The 26,165-nt window shown below is 34.0% G+C and overlaps 1 protein-coding gene and 1 long non-coding RNA gene across 3 annotated transcripts; one reads left to right on the top strand and one right to left on the bottom strand.

The window, feature by feature from the left end:
• Positions 1-337: 337 nt before the first annotated feature.
• On the bottom strand, positions 338-2,960 carry LOC131174516 (uncharacterized). Of its 2 annotated transcripts, none has more exons than XR_009144848.1 (2): positions 2,896-2,960; positions 338-561 (listed from the first exon to the last, which is right to left on the bottom strand). It is a non-coding gene; the product is annotated as an uncharacterized LOC131174516 (long non-coding RNA). The 2 variants fall into 2 exon arrangements; XR_009144847.1 differs by lacking the exon at positions 2,896-2,960 and adding an exon at positions 1,711-1,985.
• A 20,927-nt stretch (positions 2,961-23,887) lies between these two features.
• On the top strand, positions 23,888-26,065 carry LOC110657739 (protein WHAT'S THIS FACTOR 9, mitochondrial). Its single transcript, XM_021815082.2, has 2 exons — positions 23,888-24,273; positions 24,681-26,065. The coding sequence occupies exon 2, from the start codon at positions 24,811-24,813 to the stop codon at positions 26,062-26,064; it is 1,254 nt and encodes a 417-aa protein (XP_021670774.1). The 5' UTR covers positions 23,888-24,273; positions 24,681-24,810; the 3' UTR covers position 26,065.
• Positions 26,066-26,165: the final 100 nt, after the last annotated feature.

Here is a 26,165-nt window from a genome sequence, read left to right on the forward strand (position 1 = left end):
CGTAGTATACCTAATGAATTACCAACTCCGTCTATTGATAACCCATTAAATATACTACAAGGGATTTTAAAAACTTTTCTTACTTCTTTTACAGTGGTGAGCACTATTTACAGGTGTTAAAAACCTTTTTGATCTGAAGTGATAGAACTAACACATTTGATTTATTTGGAATTTCTGTAAAAATTTTGGCAGAATGCCATCTGTATTTTGGATAAAACAGTTCTTCAGAAAACCTGTAAAAAGCACTTCAATTATTTTCCAAATCTCAACTCCAACATTTTTCTCAATACAACATATTTCTCAACTCAAATCCACAGTGATTTTTCAAAAGCTGAGATATAGGAAATATAATACAATTTTTTACAAGTCAAAATAACTCATAATTATTTTACAACCTCAAGTTACAATTTGAATTTACAACTGCTCAAACCAAAACAATATGTACATACAGTGGTCATACATTACAGTACAAAATGCAAAAAGCGGTATACTCGTTATACCCGAAAAATCTCTCGCTGGAGGTACTAGCAGCCTAGTCTGCTGCCCTGTCTGTCTGTCTACCTGCGACAGCAATAAAAAGCTATCGCTGAGACAATGTCTCAGTGGTGCACAACATTAACCAAATACAACTTTAAATCACAACTCATAAACCATATAAATAGTGGATACGTAAAACCATAGTTAAATTCAAGACAATGAATGTCATAAGGAATTTAAACTCCCATTCACAAATTATCAAAATTCATAATAACACAATTTAGTCAAATAGTTTAAGAATACCGTATTGCCAATTCATACACAATTTGATCAAATTACTGAATAACACAGTGTTGCCGATCAATATCACAATTTGATCAAATAATTGAATAATATCGTTTTGCAAATCAATAACACAATTCAATCAAATAACTGAATAATATCGTTTTGCAAATCAATAACACAATTCGATCAAATAACTGAATAATATCGTTTTGCAAATCAATAACACAATTCGATCAAATAACTGAATAATATCGTTTTGCAAATCAATAATACAATTCGATCAAATAACTGAATAATATAGTATTGCCAATTAATATCACAATTCGATCAAATAATTGAAGAATAAAGTGTTGCCAATTAATATCACAATTTAAGCCATGACACAATTTTTCCGTACATGCCGTGTTGTACACCACGACAAGACATACTCACCCCAATAGTCGAAATCAATGAGGGAGGAAGCTAGCTATATAATGAGTACTCATCCACACTCACCTCAGACTGGCAAGTCAAAGAGGGAGGAACATAATCATACTCACCCCAGACTGATAAGTCAAAGAGGGAGGAATATATCACACTCACCCCATTAATGGAGGAGGAACATAGTAACAGTGTCATGCCAATTGTGAATCAAAACAATTCTAAACATTTTATTCAAATGATCCGTAAGAATCCAATAAATTTCCAAAGTTATAATTTCATTCACAAAATGGCAACACAATTCGTAATTCACTTCAATTTCCACAAAAACCATTTACAGTGCTTTTCAATCAATAAGTATCCATCAATATCATTCAAACAATTTTTCACAGTTTCAAACCATTCACCATGTTTTTCAATCAATAAGTGTTCATCAAACACATTTCCACAATTTAAAACAATAATATACAAATAGTCAATATTTATTTCAATTGAAAAATTCAAGAGAAATAGTTGTTGTGCATAAACCTCTGATATTTGTCTCTTGGTCCTGACTCAGTATTTCTTTCCCTTTTGCTGAGTCCTTGTTAACTGAGAAACACAATTTGAAGTGTTTCAGTGCTAAATTAATTTGCCTCTAACGATAATGTTCGCTAAACAATTCACTGAATACCTTTATTTGCTAAATCACCTAATATACCGACCCTCGATGTTTTCTAGGTAAATTAGGTTTTAGTGTCATTAATATGTCACACTCGATAGGGTTTTAGGTTTGGTACGTTTTGCCAAACTCGTTTCCTTGTTTAGTGCATTTTAATGCAACTTCTTTGGATTCCGGAATACTAGTTTGACCAAGCCGGACGACCTAGTTCCCTCGGTTTTCGGGTTTCGGTCAAAACTACAAACTTGTAGATCTATGTCTTATGGACCGCGGTGCAAAATTTTAGGTCAATCCGAGTTAAGTAGACCAAGTTATGGTCATTATACTATTGCTGGTCAAATGGTATCAAATTAGGTCATTTTTAGGTCAATTTGGTCAACTTTGGTTCGGCCAGTTTTTGGACCCGAACTTGTGCAAGCTTTTTGACTTGCTTATGGTCATTTCTGGGCTTTGGTGTCTTCATAAGACTTGTAGGTATGGGTCTTAACTATTCATGGTTAAAATTTCAGGTCAATTGGACCTGTTTTGAGTGAGTTATGGCCTAAACACTCACTACTGCCCAATTGGTGATTTTTCAGGTCCTAATTGCACCTAATCCGAATTGGTCATTTTCTTAGGTCACCTTGCAAGCAGAATTTTGGTATGCTTTCTCAATGAAAGTTGGCACATTTTGTGCCTAGTTCCACCTCCAATTGGTCTCATACTAATTGAGGTTACACATTTAAACTTATTGGCTAAAATGTACACTGCCCTTGGTTACTTTGCTTAACACACATCAATTACACACATTTACCTTGCAATATGTTTACTTCCCTACCAAATCTGTTTTGGTACATTACCAAAAACACATTCCCCTTTATATTAACATCATTTTGGGCAGATTACAATTATCCTCAATACACCAATTAACACTCAATTTACAAGTTCTAAGTACAATCACATACACAACTAACCATTACAAATTTTTGCATATACTTTACACAACAAGTTCATATACATATCCATCAATCCTTCTATGTCAATATTCTGGCAACACTTCCATGAATACATACATTTATTCAAGTGTCCCCAAGCTGCCGAAAATCTTCTTCAACACCAAATTGTCCTACAATTCATCAATTCCCATCCAAGTGCCAAAAATCACCATATAAATATGAAGTAATTCACTAGGTTTATTAAATCATCATAACTAACATAATTCTCATCAAATATATGTACAATTACTTCATCAATACATGATTACATGGCTGCCCAAAATGGATATCTCAATACTCTTCAAACTTAAAAATTTCCTTCACAAAACCAACACCCATAACATGTATACAAAGTTTATCAAAGAAATCTTCAAAAATGCTAACTTACCTTATGGTTGGAGCTTGTTAAACCTTGCTTAAACTTCTTAAATTTGGTATCAAACTCTTCCTTGTGATGTGTAGACAAACTTTAATGAAGAACCCTAGGTGATTGGAGTTGAAATGGAGGAGTGCATAGAGCTTGATTGAAAAATGGCCATGGAGGATTTTGGGGAGTTTTTCATTCACGGCAAATGGAGGTTTCAATGTTGAAGATGATCTTTTAGTGGAGCAATCTGCCCACTTATGCTTATTTTTAATTCATTTTATGATTCTTAGTGGTCCACTTACTTACTTTAAATCATATAATATGTTGAATTTCCACTTATTCCACATTAAACCCTTAATTCTCACTATTTACTTTAGGTACCACCAAATTAATTTTTCATTTTATTTTCTAAGTGTAATATTATTTATTTTTAATGGAAATTTAGGTCAAAAGACACTTCGGGATGTCAAATGACCATAATGCCCTTGTTCGGGTTGCATTACAGATTTTTCGATAATAACGGGTTTTGTCCGTTTTTCGATTTATAAATTTTATTTATAATAATTATTTAATTATTCTTTGATTTTTATAATGATATTTATTCTTCAACAAGGGTCTATTTAAGTCCTAAAATATTTTCGGGGTTCCCATGATCCGAGCTAGTCAACGGTCCACGCCGTGACTTCCCGGTGCGGTCACCCATCGCTAGGGTTTCCGGCTCGCTTAACTTGGTTACATTTATTTGCTATGATTTTTCCTTTGTTTTTCTTGTATTTTCTTTTCTTGTATTTCATTATTTTATGTCTCCTCACTTATATTAAAGTGTGGTTCTAGGCATCCTAGCTGTCCGGACAGCACTGGTCACCGGAACAGCATAACGCACTACCAAACTTAGGGGTGTTACAGAATTTGACAAAACTTCCTTCATAGAAAATGTTCCCTATTGTCTTAAGTTTATTCTCCTTTTTGAATCACTCCAATTGGAGTTTTGTAGCTCAAGTTATAGCCATTTTAACCATAGCTGCCGGATTGGACTTAATCCAGAATTCTGGGCAATTTTTTTGTGCTGGCAGTTTCAGGTCACCAAGTTAGGGTGGCCAAATGACTTGATTAATGGCATAATTTGGGTTGGTGTTCTTCATGAAAGTTTTAGGTCTATATCTCATCTAACTACTGGTAAAATATCAGGTCATTTTGACCTGCGTAGCTCAAGTTATGGCCAATAGAACAAACACTGTTCATTTGGTCAGTTTGTACAGAGGCAGACTGTAATTTTTCAAGTTTGGTCAATTTGTTTACTAGGTTTTGGTCTCTTTTTAGGCATGCTTCCTAAATGAAAATTGTGTCATATAGTGTCTATTTTCATTCCCAATTGGTCTCATGCCAATTGGACTTGTAAATTTTCATTTTTGGTCCTTCAAAGTTCACTTGGTCATGCTGCCAGCAGCATAACCGCACTCAATCCGAATTTGGCCTTAACTCTAACCATTCCTACACATTTCATTTGGTCACAAATGACCATTTCTCACTTCAAATTAGGTCCAAAACATCGTTTACATGTTTTTGACATTTTTGATCTCTAAACCCTAATGTCCAAAACCCTAATTCACAAACTCTTGCATTTAGCTACTTTCAAAACCTTTAATCATAACCATACAACTAATTAAAGTTCATATACCCATTCAAATAAATCAAACCATGCAAATCACCCTCCCCTTCATGCTGGCCGAATTTCAGTTTGGTCCCTCAACAAATTTTCTTTTCATTTTAAGTTTATTTACAAGTTAATTAAGCTAAAAATACAACAAATAAACTAATTTTACATCTTCAATCACTAACCTTGTTAGGTGTCTTTAAGCTTTCCTTTTTTCTTCTTTCTTTGATGACCAATCTCCTTCTCAAGTGACTAGAATAAGTTTTTATGAAGCAATTATGGGAGAAGTTGAAGTTTAGTAAGGATTTCAAAGCTTGGATACAAGCTTCAATGGAGGTATGTTAATGGAGATGAGAGGGAGAGTGAGGGCGGCTTGAAGAAAACCTTTTGTCTTTTTTTTCTTTTCTTTTCTTTTTGTTTTTATGTCTTTAGGAAGACCAAAAATCTAATTAATTAAATATATTAATTATTATTTTTATGGCATCATGCATGATGTCATGCATGATGTCATCACCTTTTTAACTTTTTCATTTTCTTTTTTTTTCTATTTATTTTTCTATTAGTTCTTTAATTTAATTCTCGATTCCGAAATTTTCTTTTCTCCGATTTTATTTGTGATTAGGTCGAGTCGACTCGGTCAATTGACCAAATTGCCCCTCTCCAGTTCATCCCGGTTTGCAGTTAATTCAATATTTCTTTCGGCTCCCTGACCTATTTATTTGACTGGCTTAATAGTTCTTTTTCGTGATTTTCTCTCTTCCACTGTGTTTATAATAGTCCTAAGGACCGCAGCGTCACATTTTACAGTTCGAAATTTGAGTTTAAAATGACTTCGCAGTCTTTCCCAAGAAGGTCACCCATCGCTATGGCTCTCGGCTCGTTTAACTTCTTATGTTCTATTTTTCTTATTTATACTTAACTAATTGAACATTACTAATTATTTGGGTTTAAGGCTTCTCTAGTTGTCTTAAGTGTGGTTCTAGTCTCCTTAATTGTCTGGACCGACACGAGTCACCGGAACAGTGAAATATACCAGGCTATACAAATAGGGGTGTTACACTAACAATAAAACTTAATACTTAATTTATTGAATTCTATTATTTCCTTAGTCAACCTAAGATATTGACCCTCGATGCAGTCTGGGTGAATTAGGTTTTAATGTTATCAATATGTCACATTTGTAGCCTTTTAGTATTGGTACATGTTATCATATTCATTTCCATGTATATTGCGTTTTATTGCAATTCGTCGTATTCAGGTATACAAATTTGACCTAGCCGGACGACCTAGTTCCCTTGGTTTTCGGGTTTTGATCAAAACTAAAAACTTGTAGATCTATGTCTTATTGCAAGCAGGGCAAAATTTCAGGTCATTCTGAGTTTACTAGACCAAGTTATGGTCATTTTACTATTGCTGGTCAGAATATACCAAAATTGGTCACTTTTGGTCATTTTAGGTTCAGCCAGTTTTTGGACCCGAACTTGTGCAAGCTATTTGACTTACTTATGGTCATTTCTGGGCTTTGGTGTCTTCATAAGACTTGTAGATATATGTCTAAACTATTCATGGTAAATATTTCAGGTGAATTGGATCTGTTTTGAGTGAGTTATGGCCAAAACACTAACTGCTGCCCAAATGGTAAATTTTCAGGCCTTAAATGCACTAATCCGGATTTGGTCATTTTTCAAGTTACCTTCCAAGCAGAATTTTGGTAAGCTTCCTTCATGAAAGTTGGCACTTTTTGTGCCTAGTTTCACCTCCAATTGGTCTCATACCAATTGGAGCTGCACACTTAAGGTTCTAAGCTAAAACACACACTGCCCTATTGCACATTATTCATCACTCATCAAAGGACACATTTAACATTACCTAGTTACACATTCATGCCAATTCTGGTTTGTACCATAACCTAATCACATTTTACTTCACATTGTTGGTCATTTTGGCAGCTTGAAATCACACTCAATATGCACCTTATAGTCCAGAATTTACCAAGTCCAATTTACACATAATTTAACTACATAACCTAGCTCATTTACATGTCCAAAATCACACCTTTATACATATATACAAGCTGCTATAACAAGCACCAAATTCAACAATAAAATTCCATAAACCAAACCATGAAACAACATTTTTTTAGTCCACACTTCAAATTGTCGAATTGTAATCTTCTTCAATTAGCTTTTCAAGCTTCCAAAGTCAAGTGTACATTCACATATACTTAGTATACATCACCCAATTTATTCCTACACACATAAACACTTAATCAACACTTTAATCTACATTTACATGCAAGGATAAACTGTTCTTATGGAGTTTCTATGGCTGCCAAAAATATACATCTCCCTTAAAACATCAAACTCCAAAAATCTTTTCACAATTCAACTACCCATAACATCCACACAAACTTTAATGAAGCAAGCATCAAAAATACGTACTTACTACTTTGGAAACTCTTCAAAACTTCACCAAAACTTGATCTTCTTGCTGCCTATCTACTGCCTAAGGTGTATGGACAACTTTTAGTGAAGGGAGCTTGAGGTTTCCATGGTTGGATCATGCTTGCATGAAGCTTCTTCAATTTCGGCCATGGAGTTCTTCTTCTTCACCATTTTCAGCTGGTTCTTGGGAGTTTGAGGAAGATGAGAATCTGCTGTCCAAAATGAAGATTAAGTGGTCCACTTTAGGTGTGAGTGGAGCACTAGGTTAGAATTTAATGGTTGTTTATTCTAAAGTTTCATATTCCCACATTTAACTCCCAATTTTTGCTATTTAAACTATGTACCACTAATTTAATTTTTCATGACATTTTCCAAGTGTAATATCATTTATTTCTAATAGAAATTTAGGTCAAAAGACAACTCGGGGTGTCAAATGACCACAGTGCCCCTGTTCGGATTGCATTCCTGATTTTTCGGTAATACCGAGTTTTGTCGTTTTCTCGATTTCTCACTTTTCTTTGTACTAATTAATTAATTTTTCTTTGATATTTCTAATGGTATTTATACTTTAATAGATGTTTATTTAAGTGTAAAAAATATTTTCCAGGGTTTCCCGCCATCCAGGGCTAGTCAACGGTCCTCGCCACGACTTCCCGGTGCGGTCACCCATCGCTAGGGTTCTCGGCTCGCTTAACTTGGTTACATTTCATTGCTATTATTTTTCCTTTTTTTTCTTATATTTTCTTTTCTTGTATTTCATTATTTTATGTCTCCTCATCTATATCTAAGTGTAGTTCTAGGCATCCTAGTTGTCCGGACAACACTGGTCACCGGAACAGTAGAACGCACTACAGAACATAGGGATGTTACATTCTGAGCTTTGGTGTCTTCATAAGACTTGTAGATATATGTCTCAACTATTCATGGTAAAAATTTCAGGTCAATTGGACCTGTTTTGAGTGAGTTATGGCCAAAACACTAACTGCTGCCCAAATGGTAAATTTTCAGGCCTTAAATGCACTAATTCGGATTTGATCATTTTTCAAGTTACCTTCCAAGTAAAATTTCGGTAAGCTTCCTTCATGAAAGTTGGCACTTTTTGTGCCTAATTTCACCTCAAATTGGTCTCATACCAATTGGAGCCACACACTTAAGGTTCTAAGCCAAAATACACACTGCCCTATTGCACATTGTTCATCACTCATCAAAGGACACCTTTAACATTACTAAGTTATACATTCATGCCAATTCTGGTTTGTACCATAACCTAAACACATTTTACTTCACATTGTTGGTCATTTTGGCAGCTTGTAATCACACTCAATATGCACCTTATAGTACAGAATTTACCAAGTCCAAATTACAAACAATTTAACTACATAATATAGCTTATTTACATATCCAAACTCAAACTCTTATATACATATGCATGCTGCCATAACAAGTGTAACACCCCTATGTTCGGTAGTGCGTTCTACTGTTCCTGTGACCAGTGTTGTCCAGACAGCTAGGATGCCTAGAACTACACGTAAATATTGATGAGGAGACATAAAATAATGAAATACAAGAAAAGAAAATACAAGAAAAATAAAGGAAAAATAATAGCAATGAAATGTAACCAAATTAAACGAGCCGAGAACCCTAGCGATGGGTGACCGCACCGGGAAGTCGTAGCGAGGACCGTTGACTAGCCCTGGACCGCAGGGAACCCTAGAAAATATTTTTAGGACTTAAATAAATGTCTATTGAAGTGTAAATACCATTAGAAATACCAAAGAAAAATTAATTAATTAGTACAAAGAAAAGTGAGAAATCGAAAAACGGACAAAACCAGGTGTTACCGAAAATTCGGGAATGCAACCCAAACAGTGGCATTGTGGTCATTTGACACCCCGAGTTGTCCGTTAACCTAAATTTCCATTAAAAATACATGATATTACACTTGGAAAATGTAATGAAAAATTAAATTAGTAGTATCTAATGTAAATAGCAAAAATTGAGAGTTAAATGAGGGAAAATGAAACTTCATAATAAATAAATAATTAACCTTCACTTAGTGCTCCACTCACTCACCTAAGTGGACCACTAAAGCTTCACTTTGGACAGATTTCATCTTCTTCCTCACCTCTCAAAGAACCAGCCGAAAGTTGTCTTAAGAAATCCTCCATTGCACACCTTGGAGCTTCATGCAAGCTTGATCCAAGCCTCCTTCCTTGCACTTTCCTTCACTAAAATTACTCTACACCACTTGGGTAGTAGATAGGCAGCAAGAAGATCAAGTTTTGGTGAAGTTTTGAAGAGTTTCCAAAGTGATAAGTAGGTGTTTTTGATGCTTGCTTTATTAAAGTTTGTATGGATGTTATGGGTCATTGAATTGTGGAGAGATTTTTGGAGTTTGATGTTTTAAGGAAGATGTATACTTTTGGCAGCCATGGAAACTCCTTAAGGGCAGTTTATCCTTGCATGTAAATGGTGGATTAAAGTGTTGATTAAGTGTTTATGTGTGTAGGAATAAATTGGGTGATGTATAGTAAGTATATGTGAATGTACACTTAATTTTGGAAGCTTGGAGATTAATTCATGGGGAGGTACAATTCAGCAATGTGAATGGTGGACCAAAATATGTTGCTTCATGGTTTGGTTTATGAAATATTATTTTTGAATTATGGTACTTGTTATGGCAGCATGTATATGTGTACAAGAGTTTGAGTTTAAACATGTAAATGAGCTAGATTATGTTATTAAATTGTTGTAATTTGAACTTGGTAAATTCTGTACTATAAGGTGCATATTGGGTGTGATTACAAGCTTCCAAAATGACCAAAAATGTGTTATGAAATGTGTTTAGGTTATGGTACAAACCAGAATTGGCATGAATGTGTAACTTGGTAGTGTTAAAAGTGTATTTGGTATGTGATGAAGAGTGTTGCAATAGGGCAGTGTGTATTTTGACCTAGAACCTTAAGTGTGTGGCTCCAATTGGTATTAGACCAATTAGAGGTGAAACTAGGCACAAAAAGTGCCAACTTTCATGAAGGAAGTTTACCAAAATTCTGCTTGGAAGGTAACTTGAAAAATGACCAAATCCGGATTAGTGCATTTAAGGCCTGAAAATTTACCATTTGGGCAGCAGTTAGTGTTTTGGCCATAACTCACTCAAAACAGGTCCAATTGACCTAAAATATTTACCATGAATAGTTAAGACATATATCTACAACTCTTATGAAGACACCAACACCCAGAAATGACCATAATCAAGTCAAATAGCTTGCACAATTTTGGATCTAAAAACTAACCAAACCAAAAGTGACCTAAAATGACCTAAAGTGATCAATTTGATGCATTTTGACCAGTGATAGTAAAATGACCATAACATGGTCTAGGAAACTCAGAATGACCTGAAATTTTGCCCCGCGTGCAATAAGACATAGATCTACAAGTTTGTAGTTTTGACCAAAACCCAAAAACTGAGGGAACTAGGTCATCTGGCTAGGTCAAATTGGTATACTGAAATCCGGCAAATTGCAATGAATTGGGTAACATGTACCAACCCTAAAAGGCTACAAATGTGACATATTGGTAACATTAAAACCTAATTCACCTAGAATGCATCGAGGGTCAACATCTTAGGTTAACTGAGGAAATAATAGTATTCAATAAATTAATTATTAAGCATTATCGTTAGAGACAATTTAAATGAGTACTGAAACACTTCAAATTGTGTGTTTCAATTAGCAAAGACTCAGGGAAGGGGAAGGAAACACTGAGTTAGAGCCAAGAGACAGTTATCAGAGGTTTATGCACAACTAGTTTTTAACTGATTTTGTTCTGAATATTTCATATGATTAAATGACATATTTTCTTATGTATTATGTTTAACAAGCATTGGATTTAATTCAATGATTATTGAAATTGTTATAGTATGTATGAATTTAGCTTTGTGAAATGGTATTTCCACAAGTATTAAGCATTGTTGTGAATTGAATAAATTATGTTTTGGAAAATTGTGATAAAACATGTTTTGAATTGTGATGGGCAATTTGCATGGAAAAATGCAAATTTATGATTTAAATTGTGATGAGCATAAAAATTATTGGATATTGGAATTGACTTTGAATCAAATTGTATTGTGAATCAAATTGGAGCACTATGTGTTAATTTAATGTTTATTTATCCTAAGGTTTCATATTCCCACATTTAACTCCCAATTTTTGCTATTTAAACTATGTACCACCAATTTAATTTTTCATGACATTTTCCAAGTGTAATATCATGTATTTTTAATGAACATTTAGGTCAAAAGATAACTCGGGGTGTCAAATGACCACAATGCCCATGTTCGGGTTGCATTCCCGATTTTTCGGTAACACCAAGTTTTATCCATTTTCTCGATTTCTCACTTTTCTTTGTACTAATTAATTAATTTTTCTTTGATATTTCTAATGATATTTATGCTTCAATAGACATTTATTTAAGTCCTAAAAATATTTTCCAGGGTTCCTTGTGGTCCAGGGCTAGTCAACGGTCCATGCCGCAACTTTCCGGTGCGGTCACCCATCGCTAGGGTTCTCGGCTCGTTTAACTTGGTTACATTTCATTGTTATTATTTTTCCTTTGCTTTTCTTATCTTTTCTTTTCTTGTATTTCATTATTCTATGTCTCCTCACTAATATTTAAATATAATTCTAGGCATTCTAGCTGTCCGGACAGATACTGGTCACCGGAGCAGTAGAACGCACTACCGAACATAGGGGTATTACATTGGTGTGGACAAGCTAGAGGGACAACATTTGGTGTGCTAAGGCGCATCCCAAAGGTGTCAAACGCACTGCAGCGTATCAAAAGGTTAGTGCACTTGTTCTTGATCTAATCTAGGGTTCTAATGAATTAATCTAATTAATTCTAAAATCTTAAATAGCAAATCTAGATCCAAAAATATTTTAAAAGAGTTTTAATATGATGTTTATCATTGAAATCAAATAGATAAAAATGAATCTTACATGATGCATGTGACCCTAGGTGAAAAATTTTTGAATTCAATGATATAAACTTGTGTTTTTCATGCTTCCGCTCTTTCATTGAGAAGCTGGTTTAGGGGCTGTCATTAGTGATCTTGGTGTGGACAAGCTAGAGGGATAACTCTTAGGGTCCTAGGTGCTTCACAAAGGTACCAATTACATCTACAGTGCATCAAAAGGTTGGTGCACATATTATTCTTCTAATCTAGGTTTCTAATGAATTAATTTGTTAATTCAAAAATTTTAAAATGGCAAATGTAGATCCTAATACATATTAAAAGTGTTTTAATATACAATTGAACATTGAAATCAATTAGACACATAATGGATGTGGCATGATGCATGAAACCCTAGAAGAAAAATTTTGTATTTAATGTTCTAATCTGTCAATTTATATGCTTCCGCTCCTTCAGGTTACATGCTAATTCATTTTAGTCTGCAATTAATATCACATATTAAGCACAATTATTACAACTCTTATAGTCTTATTTGGATTTTAGCCTATTTTGCCATTAGGAAACTTAAGATTAAGAATAATCCTTAACTTAGGTTTAGGGATTTCATACCAAATGGGCACGCACAATTAAATTCCACCACTAATTTGAGAAGCTAAACCTCCAAGCATAGGTTCTGTACTCCATCCACATGAGCTTTGATGATTGAGAATGCCCAACTTTTGAACTGCAAGATCTCTTTGTGTCTCTCCTTTGGTTAGCCACTAATAACACAAAAAGAAAAGGGTTCAACCCTTGGGTAAGTAGAGAAATAATTTCTCTACCTTGAAATCTCAAAGTAATAACTTCAAATTTCCTTGATATTGAAATAGAAAAAGGGGAGAAAAATAACTTAGCTCTTAACTTGAGAGAAAATGGAAGAAAGAAAAGCTATCACATAAAATTCCCTATCTTATTCATCTTTTGCATGTGGGTTAGCTTTATTAGTTTAATGATATGGGAATCCCTAAACTTGTTGATAATCTCCCTACTTTAGAGATTTAAATCCCTAAAGTGGTAAGTTTTGTCTCAAATTTAGGGATATGGAATCCCTAAAGTTGAGTTAGTGCTAGTTCAATATTCTTTACTAAGGAGACAAGGTTGACCTTTAGTAAACTCCATTTCGATTTGTCTCCTTCTTATCACGTCAACTTGATAATGTGTCACCATCTTATGGTGCCACATGGTATCTCATGCTAACTCACCAATAAACCCACTATGCCATATTTTCTCTCATGGCTTCATAATTCATATAAATACTTCTCACATTAAATCATTTATATCTGTAACACTCTCACACTAAGTAGTTCCATCCATACATTCTAGTGTTCTGGTGACTAATGTCTACTCAAACAGGTAAAATGTCGAGAACCATAATTAAATTATAGAGAGAAGTCATAAATTAAATTAATAAAGATCAAATGAGATTGGATAAAAATAAGAAAAATGAAGCTCAAATTGGTTAAATGAGACTAAGTTCCGGCGATGAGTGACCTACACGGGAAGTAACTGTAAGTTCAGTTGCTACTCTAAATTTGTGTGGGACCCTATAAAGTCCTTAATCAAGAATTAATTTAGAAATTATTGGGAATTTGAAAATCAAAGAAATGAAAAGAGAACAAGCATAAATAAGTGAATCGAAACCTAGGGACTCATCGGGTATTATGGAAAAAGATGGACTATAACCTGATGAGGTGCATTTTGGTCAATTCACTTTAAGAGTTGACTTTTGACCTAAATGTCCAATTAAAATGAGTAAGACTAAAACATTAGAATGAAATTAAATTAAGTGGTATGTGTAGGAAACCTATAACCATAAGACATAGAACTACAAATTTCATATTTTGACCTAAACCCAATTCTTAGGGCAAAGTAAAGGAATTGTTAGGGTAAATCAAGAATGCCAAATATGGAATTCTTACAATTTAGCCAATTTGCCCTGTGACCTCTGAATGGTTATTAGGCCATAACTTCCTCTACAAATCTCTAATTAAAGTGATTCAAAATGATTTAAAAACCTAAGACAAAGGCCTAAAACATTATTTTAGGAACTTGGTCCAAATTCTGAGCATAAGATTCTCGGATATAGAATGTAAGTTTAAGGTACAAATATGAAAAACCTAGAATTTTAGGATATGACACCCAGAATAGTGTCTAATAGTTTAACCATAACTAGAGATCCAAAACTTCAAATTGAATGATTTAAAAAGGAAAATAAAACTAAGACATAGAGGAACAACTTTCATTAAGATCACCTTCCCAAATTATAACTAGAACTAGGTTAGAATTTGGTTCTAAAGTCAGGGTCCAGAACTGCCTTGAACCCAAAATTCATTAAAATTGCAAAGTTAGCTTAGGGATTCATTAGATATTTATTTAATTAGTTATTGGTGATAATTGGAATGAGTATTGAGACATTGTACTTATGTGTTTCAGTAGAAAAAGAGACATTGAAAGACAAAAAGAAGTAAGTCAAAGAAAAGGAGATTTATTAAAGGTTTGTGCATAACTCAATTGCTTTTTATTTTAAAAATTGTAAATGGATTGAATCGACTTTGTCCAAGCCAAGTATGCTTTCCTTTTTGCAATTGAGAATTATTTACTTTGTTTTGAGAATTTTGAATATGAAATGAATTTATATTATGGAAAGGCGGATGTTGGCTATTTAAATTTATTGTAGCAAGGGGGTGAGCCAGTTTGAATACTTTTAGATGTGTTTTGAGAACTTGATGTGTTGCCACTTTGTATGGGAATTTATGATGAATAAAATGTGATTATTTGATTTTGCAAATGTGATTATTTGAATGGAAATTATTTTGATATTGTTTTAAAACCACAGTTGGCATGGCATTTTGATTTGTGTCTGATACACTTGTATTATATAGATGTTTTTAAGCATATTTGTATATTATTTCATAGCATTTAGATAAGTAATCTCTTGCATAATCATTAATTTCATCAACTTTTGTAAATTCCATTGTCAAACTCTAAATTCCATGTTTTCTACATCATTTCAGGAGTTTGGATAAAGTTCCAAGGCATAGGAGTGCAGAAGGGAGCTTAGAAAGACCAAAGGAAAGAGAAATGCCGCTGATACACTTTACACTGGTCGTGTAATCAAAGCCACAGGCTCGTGTAACCTACTGCCAAGGGAAAACTAAAAGAGCCAAGGAAGAAACACAGTACACGGGCCGTGTACACAGATCCGTGTAAACCATGCAGACCCGTGTAAGTCTCTGCCTAGCAAGGATTAAGGAACTCTCTGTAAAGCAAAAGAACACGGGTCGTGTACTTGGACCTATGTAACCAGCAATGCCCTGTGTAATCTTCTGTCCCAATACGAGATGCAGTCTTCAAAGCTCCAGTAAGTTACACAGCCCTGGCCATGTAGTGACACATGGGTCGTGTATCAACCGACAGCCAGTTTCCTTATTTGGCTCCAGCCCCAGTTTTGACAGAGAGAAGAGACTTCTAATGCTTCTAGGACTCTAAAAACCTAACCCTAGGCACTGAATATAAATAGAAGTAGTAGAAAGCAGAAAAAAGGGATCCAGAGCCGGATAATAACACCTTCATCATTTTCTCACAGTTGCCTAGAAGAGTAGTGTATCAATATCAAGGAGGAGCCGTCAGCTGAAGTTTCATAAGATCAAAGCTGCATATTCTCTTTGGTTCTTTTGTTCTATTTCTTTAAGCGGACTTTTATTATTCTTTTATTTTATTTTTCATTATGTTTGCTGAACTCACCATGAGTGAGTAATTTCCATATTCTGGAATTATGAGAGTAATGCTTGTAATCATTATTATGGACAAATATTGAGTTTTATTTATTAGATTTGAGATTTGTTCTTTGATTTAATTTCTTGTGATCTTAATGCATGCTATGTGTTGGTACCCACTTAGTATTGATTATAGATATTAATTGAAGAGCTGAAAGGTGAAGATTAATATTAGAAAATCAAGATTTTGAACCTAGGAAATCTGACCTAGAGATAGGCTGATAACCTTTGTGGAGCTTCATAATTAATCATAGGTTTTAAAGGGTATTTATTAGAATCGATCACCTACAAAAGTAGGGTTTAGCTCTAATTGAGACACACCTTAGATGCCTTGAGAGAGGACCTATAATACTTTAGAATTAATTTCCATCAAGGCAAACGATTCTCAATCCAATGAATAGACAAGATTACATCCATAATAAGGTTAAAGTGTGAAATTTTAATTCTGGAATTATTTCACAATAGATTATTCCATTTTAAATTCATTACCCTTTTTATTCCCAATATTCAAAATAGATAAATTTCACTCCTCCATTTTATTCGATAACCTAGACAGCCAAAATCGTTATGTAGTCTGGTACTTACTAGTTAAATGCCTCGTGAGACGATACTCTACTCACTACTTTATTACTTGTTTGCGATCCGTGCACTTACGGGGTTGAAAAAACTAGCAAATAGTGTCCCTCATTATTTGAGGTGAGATTGATTATGTTAACTCCCTCTCTGGCTTGCCAGTTGAGGTTGAGATCAGATGAATAGTCATATTACTAGTTAGCCTTTGTGTCCCCCTTTAGCCTCAGTTATTGGGGTGAAATTGCTTTGTCGTGGTGTACAACGCTGCATTGATCATGAAATTTTGTGTCATGGCCATAACTGCGTGATTGTGGCAACACCATTGCTTTGTGAAGTTTTGATAAAATGTGATTGAAATAAATTATTTGTGACACTGATGTCATGACTTATGAAAATTTAATTATCGTAAACCCTTTTTTTATGATTTGACAATTATGTTTTGTATTAAGTTTTTCTTAAAAAAATTTTAGTTGTGTACCGCTGAGTTCAACGCTCAGCGATAGCTTTTGTATGCTGTCGCAGGTACAGAAAAAGATAAAGCAGTTGAGTGAGCTGTTTGAAGCCGTGTTGAGCGGACTATTTTATGGGTATATACTAGGTATACCGTTGTAAATTCCTTTTGATGTAAAGTAGTTCTATAAGTATGTAAGAGACAGATGAGCAGTTGTATAGGAAGAATTGTAATAAAATTTTTGTAATATTTTTGAAATTTTGAGTTTGTAAATTTGTAATTACATATTTTTTTGAATTGTAAATGAATGTTTCTGATGGAATGAAGTGAAGTGATTCTATTTCCTTAATATGGAATGAATGAAAAGATATTATTTGAGTTTGATTTTGTTAAATTTATATATACTATTTCTCACAGGTTTTAAAACTTGGTTTATCAAAATTATAACCGTCACCACGCGAATTTTCCGTAAAATAAAATAAAATAAATTCTTTGAATCTTAAAGGATTTCATAATATTTTCTTATCTTCTTAGCAATAATTTAATTAAAAAGAAATTAGTTTGTTTAAAATCCCCAGTGGTATATTTAATAGGTTATTGATAGGCAAAGTTCGATAATTCATTAGTATACTACTGGATCATGTCATATCTTACAGAGCGGTAAGGTGTGACAATATATAATATAAATTATTCCTTAATTAAAATCCTTTAATTATAAGCTTATATTTAACAATTAATTATAAGCTATTTTTTTTCTTATTATCAATTCCTTTAAATTTATTTTCAAGTCATACTATGGATTTTGCAATCTAATTGTAAACTAAATTTATTAATTTAATTAATCAATAAAAAATTTAATTAATTAATCAAATTAATAATATCTTGATCACTTAAGCTCTATTGTGTGTGACTTCTTAGCTTTATGACTAATTAGCAATGAGAATATGATATTAACTCTTTAATGTCATTAGAACTCTTTCCACGCCTAGAGTGAAATTTTCTTTTCACTCTTAGTTCTCATAAATCATAGTTGATGCCTAGCATAGTGTACCATGACTACCCAATTAGTGATTAATGAAATTCATGCCATTCCATATTAGAACTTGATCATACATGCCAAGCACTAAAATCTTGTTGTTATAAAGTCCCGATCCTAATTAGGGCCACGGTATATGCCAAACCCTAATTGCATTGGATCATATATCTTTTTCTAAATTTTAATTCTTTATTAAGAAGTCTTACCATCAAACACTCTTTTTAACTAAGTAAACTGGACCTGGTCAGGAACTTTCTCTATCAAGAACAATTTAAATAGTATAGGACTTCACCCCTATTTACTTAGGAAGAATCCCATCTTGACTGAACACCTATCTCTGTGTATAACTAGTTAAAGCCAACACATACTAGTATTACCGATACATACATGTAAGCGATATCAAACTTAAACCACCTATATACGAGATAATTGTATCAGCTCAAGTCAAGGATTATATGAACTAGTATGACTTAAATGATAATATATTAGTAAGAGTAAGCTCCATTTATATATCATTTATGTGCCACTGGTTGGGCCTATTTATCTTTTGTGCCCACTGTATTTGTCCAAACATCATAATGTCAAATGCAATGAGACTCACCGTTCCACTTTTATTAGTATCTCATACTAACCCATGGAGACAAAAAGAGGTGACAATCTAATTGAATAAAACATGTTCAACATAGTATGATCAACTATAAACCAATATTTATAACACTTGTACTGGACAGTCGCATCACTCATATTCTCAACTATTTGAGAATGGAACTTCTAATAAGAAACTAAAGGATTGTTCAACTAACTATAGACATTTTAAGTTAAAAGATATATTAAAGCCATTTTTTGGGAATTATGTTTACAATACACAGTATTAAAGTATTGCTCTAGGACATACAACTAACACTATAGACATGAAATGAAAAGGAATTGGACGGGGGAACCACTAGTGATATAGACTACCTTGTTTACTATTGTTTGTGTTGTGAACTCATATACGTGTTTCAGCTCACTTGCTTGAAGTGTATTTAGATGAATGTCTATTTTACTTCCCTCTTATAGTTGCGTTGCTTACTTGGACTAGCCATCTCACCCCTTTTATTCTTTCTTCCCCTTTATGGACTAGTAGAGGAGCCAGTGAAGATGCAATCAACAAATTTTGCTTATTCGAGTTCCAATAGTTTGTTTCCTGTTATGTTTACCATATGTAAGTGTATTTTGTGGAACTCCTTTTTATTATGACATGTATTTTTGGTATTGTGTTGATTTGCCTACTATTAAATATATTGACAAATAAATATAATTTATAATATTTAAAGTATTTTATTAATGGGACCCAATAAAGCTTTAAGATGCAAGTTGGGCTTCCTACTTGCTTCAAAGACCTATGCTTACCTAAGTCCTAACACTAGTAACGGTTTCAAATTTGGGTTATTATAAAATAAACCTTAATATCATATGTAAAGTTTAAATTTTTAGCAATAAAATTCCAACAAAGTATTTTTCTCTCAATACAGGTGTGTGTGCATCTGTGTTTTTTTTATCTTCATGTTAAAACACATCTGATGTCATGTAATAGCTACAACTAATGAACTATTTTGTTCATTATGTTTAAAGCCAATATAGAAGAATATAACACTTGTTAATCATTCTTGAATTTGCTTATTGTGACACCCCTTACTCGTCTACAGTGTAGCAGAGCAAATTATGCCACTCAGTGTGCCTGAGCACCAATTCTTATTTTAATTACAATTTATCCCTTTTAATTCATTTATTTACAATTTTTGATAAATCTGAATTTTTCCGAAATTTTTATAGAAAATCCGGCAGAATGCCGGCTCTAAATTGGAAAAACAGTTCTTCTGAACCTGTTTAAAAGACACTTCCAATATAATTTTCCAAATCCAAAACTCCATTACACACATTTCAAATCAATCTCAAAATCTCAATACTATTTTCAGAACTTTTCTGTTCACTTCATCACTTGAAGCACATTTACACATATTTCTCAACATTTCATTTTTCCACATACATTATATAGAAAATTTCAATAACATAAAATTTCATATATTTACATCATCAAATAATTTCAAGAGTTTATAGTTACAATCCAAAACTAATACAAAATACAAAATGCCACCCCAAAGTCCTAATGTCCTCTCATGTGCACTGCAGATGTGAGATGACTCTGGACTCCGGATGCAGCTCTGAAATTTTACCCTGTCTGATGTCTGCTGGGCTTCCCAGTTAGGTCTCCAGTACCTACGCGTGGCAAAAGCGACGCGCTAAGCAATTCTGCTTAATGGTGACAATATAAAATAAAATAAAATAAAATAAAATAAGTATGCAGAATGTATGATTACATTTTTGGGTAGACTTAATTTGTATTATTTATTGCAGTATTATTTGATTAAAATTTGGTAAAATTTATTATCATTGCCCGAGTAACCCATACTAGTCGACTGGACTGGATAAACGGGTAAACTGGCACTGGGTACTAAGTACCTCGGACCATCACACCATCGGTCACATTGTGTCTCCCAGTGTGCAACAGAACAGCTAATAAGCTATAATAATCATCAGAGATAAAACCCGAGTGTAACAACTCAAATAACATAGCCAAAGGCTATTATGTCACAGAATGGCATGGAAATCCATGAAACACAGAATGGTATGAAACCATATACAGTACTGCTAACAGAACCCTATTGGCATGCCAACCTATCCAAACCAATCTTGCTAGGTGTACTAGGGCATATTACACTTTTAAGTTTCACAATTCTTGAATTTCAAGTTTTGGTGTTACTATTCAATTCATTAGTCAACAAAATGTTGACTTTTACATGGACAATAGGTACATTGGTTTTAATACTTACAACATACCACATTTTGCATTCTAAAATTGTTGGTATTGGTTGCCAATACCATTTCTAAGCTTAATGTTAATTGTTCAAAATTTTCAGTTTTCAAGCTTTATTTTTACTGTTCCATTAGTCATTTTTGCAATGAGAATTTGGCAAAATGATCAACATGAAAGTTGTTTCTTATTTTGTCTAGTTGCATTTTCTTTTTTGAATTACTCCATTTGGAGTTTTTTACTCAATTATGGCCCAAAAACCACAACTGGCCGAATTGAAATTTTTCCAAAATTTCTGGACTGACCAAATCTACAGTATTAGGAGCAGTGATTTCAGGTCACTTTTTGAATATGTTATGGTCATAATTTGGGTTAAGTTTCTTCATGAAAGTTGTTGGTATATATCTCCTCTTATTGCTGGTAAAATTTTAGATCAATTGGACCTTTCTACACTGAGCTATGGCCAAATGACTAAACATTATTCATTTAGTCATTTTGCCCAGGCAGAATGCAGGTTACCCAGATTAGGGCAATCTTTTGGTCAACTTGGTTTGGTTTTCTGGGCATGGTTTATTCACCAAAGTTGTGCCATTATGTGTCTAGTTTCATGTCCAATTGGCTTTGCACCAATTGAACCTCTACAATTCTAGTTATTACTGCCCAAACCTACTGGACTCATGCCCAGTCCTACAGGTCACCAAGGGCAGCCACACCAAACTCAAATCCCACTACACAACCCACTTCATTTTTTATTCAAACAAAGCCAAATGGTCACTAATTGACCATTAAAACCTACTTTCATCATCACATGACCAAAGTCTCATTTTCATCCCAAACCCTAACTCAAACATCATCAACCATGCATTATCATTTGCATTTTATCACTTCACTTAAGAGATGCATATTGAGGGCAGCCATACTACCATTTTAACTCCATAAAACTCATCACAATCATACCCCAACCAAGGCTTCCGAAATTTAGGGATGGCATAAAAATGGTATTTCATCAATTTCTTTGTCATTTGCACTCATTCATAGTCCTTAAACATGAATTTAAAGTGAAATTCAAGGTTAGGTCACAAACCTGTAATGGAATGAGATTTCCCACTTACTAGGGTTCTTCTTTTTCCTTTCTTTTTGCTCCCAAAAGACTCTTCAAGGTGTGAGAACACTTTTTTGTGTTGGGACTATAGGGTATAGTTGGACAAAAACTAGGGAAATCAAGCTTTAAAAAGCTTGTTCATGGTTGGCTATGGAGGAAGGGTGACGGCAAGAAGAAGAATGGAGAAAGAGTTCTGATTTTTTGTCATTTTTCAGCCCATTTAGTCTCTTTTAAATAAACTTATGCCATGTGTCAACATTAGATTGGTTGGGAGAATTTTAATGACATCATTATTATGTCATAATTCCATTTTCTTTCTTTTTCTCTCCTTTTCTTGTCTATTTATTTCAATTAAATTTTTAACAACATTTATTCATATTTTATATTATATAAATTATTTATTTAACTGGACAAGTTGGCAAAAAATCATCTCTAAATATGAAATGACCAAAATGCCCTCCGTTCGGCTTAACGAGCCAAAATTGTGTGTACCTATAGAAAAATTTTTCTAAGTATTTCCTTGGCATTCTAATGCCATAAGAATCTCAATGACCCTTCTCTGGAGTTTCAAAAATTATTTAATAATTTTTCCCCGGGTCTAGAGTTGCTAACGGCCTTCACCGTCACTTCCCTTTCGGGTTACTCATCCCTAATGTTTCGGCTCGTTTAACCTTAGTATATTTCGTTCCTATAAATTTTCCTTGATTGTTATGAGCATTATTTAGTTTCTTTATAACTCCTCACTCTAGTCTATTTATAATTTCAAATATTCTGGCTGCCCGGACCGACATTGATCACTGGAACAGTAGACTGTACTGACTAGTTAAAGTGAGAATGTTACACTTATGGTAAAATTAAAAAAAAAAAAGTGAAATTTTTGTTTTGATGAATGATATTGCTCTATCAATGACCGTAACCATGATAGCTTTATTCTTGATCCTTTCAAAATTTTGTGTTTTAGGAGATTGATAGGTTATAGAAAGAAATTATCATTGAGAGAGGGATGAGAGGGTGCAAGGGATAGAAATAGCGAGGGAGAAGGAAAAGGGAGGGAGAGAAGGAGAGATGAGAGAGGGAAGTCATAAGAAGAATTAAGAGTAAAAGGAAGAATTGAGAGTAAAGTAGAGATCATAAAATATGTTGTCTCATTAAACCATATTTTAGTCCCTTGTCTAATTGCCAAATTAATTAAAATTGGATGAAGTGACCTAATTGTTAAAGGAATTAAACATTAGGGATTAAATGATCTATTTCTAAAAATCAAGGAACCCAACTGTTAATTATAATTTAACCCAACAATTACATAATAAGTTTGCCTTAAAAAAAAAAAAAAAGTAAATATTGGCCTAAAACGTTTTTTTTTATATATACATTTGATGCATACTTTACTTTGGTTTTAATAGTAAATTAAAGCTAAATAAAGTTTATTTTTATTATATTGTATCTTATATTCTTGTTTTATATATAACATATACTTGATCATTTGATTTAATTTAGGCTTAATTTTCTGAAATTATTTTATTATTGTCACCTAATTTTAAATTGTATTATAAAAGTAATTAAAACTTTAATTTAATACTACCAAGTCCTTCGAGCTGGATTTGGTTAAATACTCCATTTAGTAAATGATTTGAACATGCATAGATGGAATTAAACTGAATTTTAATTAAAATTTATTTAAAATAAATTCTATTATTTGATGTGGTATTATATGATTTAAAGTGTAGAATTTAACTGAATTCAATATAATTTATGTTTAATATATTTTTATAGTTGAATTTTATATATTTTTTTTTATTTTTTACTTTTGGCCCAATTCCCTATTCTCCCAGATGCTCAGCAGCCGGCACCAAGTAGACAAAAAAACGGTGAGAAGGCCCTAAGCAGTAGCAACCCTTACTCGAAGTCGATTGCCCACTGCTCAGCCTCTCGGCCCCTCCCTGTCTGCGTCCCTTCATGCGTGTTTCTGAATCCTCTTCTTCCCCAGCTTTGTCTCTCCTGCCTCGCGGGGCGCCTATGCCACTTGCCTTACCGCGAGCTCACTCAATCCTCATTTGCGACCTCAGATTTTGGGAATCGCAGACCCTAGCTCATTCAATCCTGTATCGCGACCTCACTGTGCCTTGTGACAACCAAATTGATTTATTGCGAATAATAGTTGTCAAGGATTATTCTGAAATTTAAGGTAAACAATTCTATTTCGCTTTTAATCTGAAATTTTGTTGTTATTCTGTTATTGAGTGTTGAAATTGTGATGTTTTGGCTTTCTAACTGCTGAAACTGTGCTGGCTGTGAGTCCTAGTTTGTTCCTTTGGCAAAGATTGATGTTATTGTACTGTGACTCTACCCAAGTGGGATTTGATTTTTCATGCATCTGCTGAATATTTGTAAACTTTGAATAGAGTGTTGGGTAGATTTAGCATCTTTGGTATTTTTTTTTATTTTTAAATTCTCTTGTAAAAACAATGCTGAAGTTGTGATGGTCTTGCTTTGTTATTGCTCTGTTAATTCTACGTCAATTTGTCTGATGTTCATGCGTAAATTAATGACTTATCTAATGGTAATTTTATGGTTGTTGTTGCTGACTTTTAGGGGCTCTGCTACTGTTGGATTTCTTCTACTTCAATATTGGCTGTAGTTTGGTGGATTCCCACTAGGATAAAATACTGAACGATGAAGCTAGACCATAGAAATTGATTCTTCAGGATCATCATAAAGGGATATGGTTTTCCTGTTTTTGTTAAGAAGATTAGGAAGCTCCAGCAGTTTTCTCGATGGATTTCGGAGAGGCTTCAATTACCAACAGAAGTTCAGTCTGGTGAATGTCAAGTTGAAATGGGTGAAAGATAAGGCCTTGGATGCTGTTGTGGTTGGTCAGGGGGATCTCAGAGCTACATGTATTCTTGTTTCAATCATCTTGTCAGCTCCCAAATGCTTCCTTCCTATCTACCAGCTCACCCCACACCGTGGACAGCTTGGTCTACCTCACAATCTTAAGCTGTCGACATTTATCAAGAGATATCCTACCATTTTCTGCGAGTCTCACATTCTTGATAGTGGAGGCACTCGTGTTCCTTGCTTCGGATTGACACCTGAAGCCTTGAATATTCACCAACAAGAACTCCATATACTTGAGCAGAACCAAATGGATCTCATTGGAAGGCTTTGCAAACTGCTTATGCTTACAAGGGATAGGACTCTTCCATTGCAAACTATTGACCAGCTAAAATGGGATATGGGATTGCCTTATGATTACTATGATGCATTGATTCCACATCACCTTGATTTATTTTCTTCTATTCGCCTTCCTGATGATCGTGTTGGCTTGAAACTTCGAATTTGGGATGATCGCCTTGCTGTCTCCCAGTTGCAGAAGAATGTTGCGTTCCAACAAAAAGAAGATGTGAAAAATGGCTGCTTAGCCTTTCCAATTGGATTCACGAGAGGCTTTGGGTTGAAGAGGAAGTGCATGGAGTGGTTAGAAAAGTGGCAAAGGCTCCCTTATACTTCACCTTACTCTGATGCGTCTCATTTAGATCCACGGACAGATGTGTCTGAGAAGAGGATCGTTGGAGTCTTTCATGAGCTTCTCCACCTCACCATAGAGAAGAGAACTGAACGCAAGAACGTCAGCAATCTCCGTAAACCATTGTCCCTGCCTCAGAAGTTCACTAAAGTGTTTGAGCGCCATCCTGGAATTTTCTACATCTCTAAGAAGTGTGACACTCAAACCATTGTTCTCAGAGAAGCATATGATGGCCAACAACTCTGGCAGAAGCATCCTCTAGTTGATATCAGAGAAAAATATGCAGGCTTGATGAGAAGTGGGTTTTTGGATAGAAGTAGGGGCTTGTACAAGAACAACACATCAGCTAGTTTAGAGGGCTCATCAACCATTGTTCATTTTGAAGAAGAGTTGGATTGTAATTTGTATTCTGAACATCATATAAATGATAGAATCAGTGATCCTTTCTGAATTATGGTGGTGCAGTTATTGTTAATAGGAAATTGATAAAACTTTACACACTGCAGCAAACAGCAAACCATTCATTCCACAGGTGCATCATTAGATGAAAC

The sequence above is a fragment of the Hevea brasiliensis genome, chromosome 16 (genome assembly GCF_030052815.1).
Source record: "Hevea brasiliensis isolate MT/VB/25A 57/8 chromosome 16, ASM3005281v1, whole genome shotgun sequence".
NCBI classification, from domain to species: Eukaryota; Viridiplantae; Streptophyta; class Magnoliopsida; order Malpighiales; family Euphorbiaceae; genus Hevea; species Hevea brasiliensis.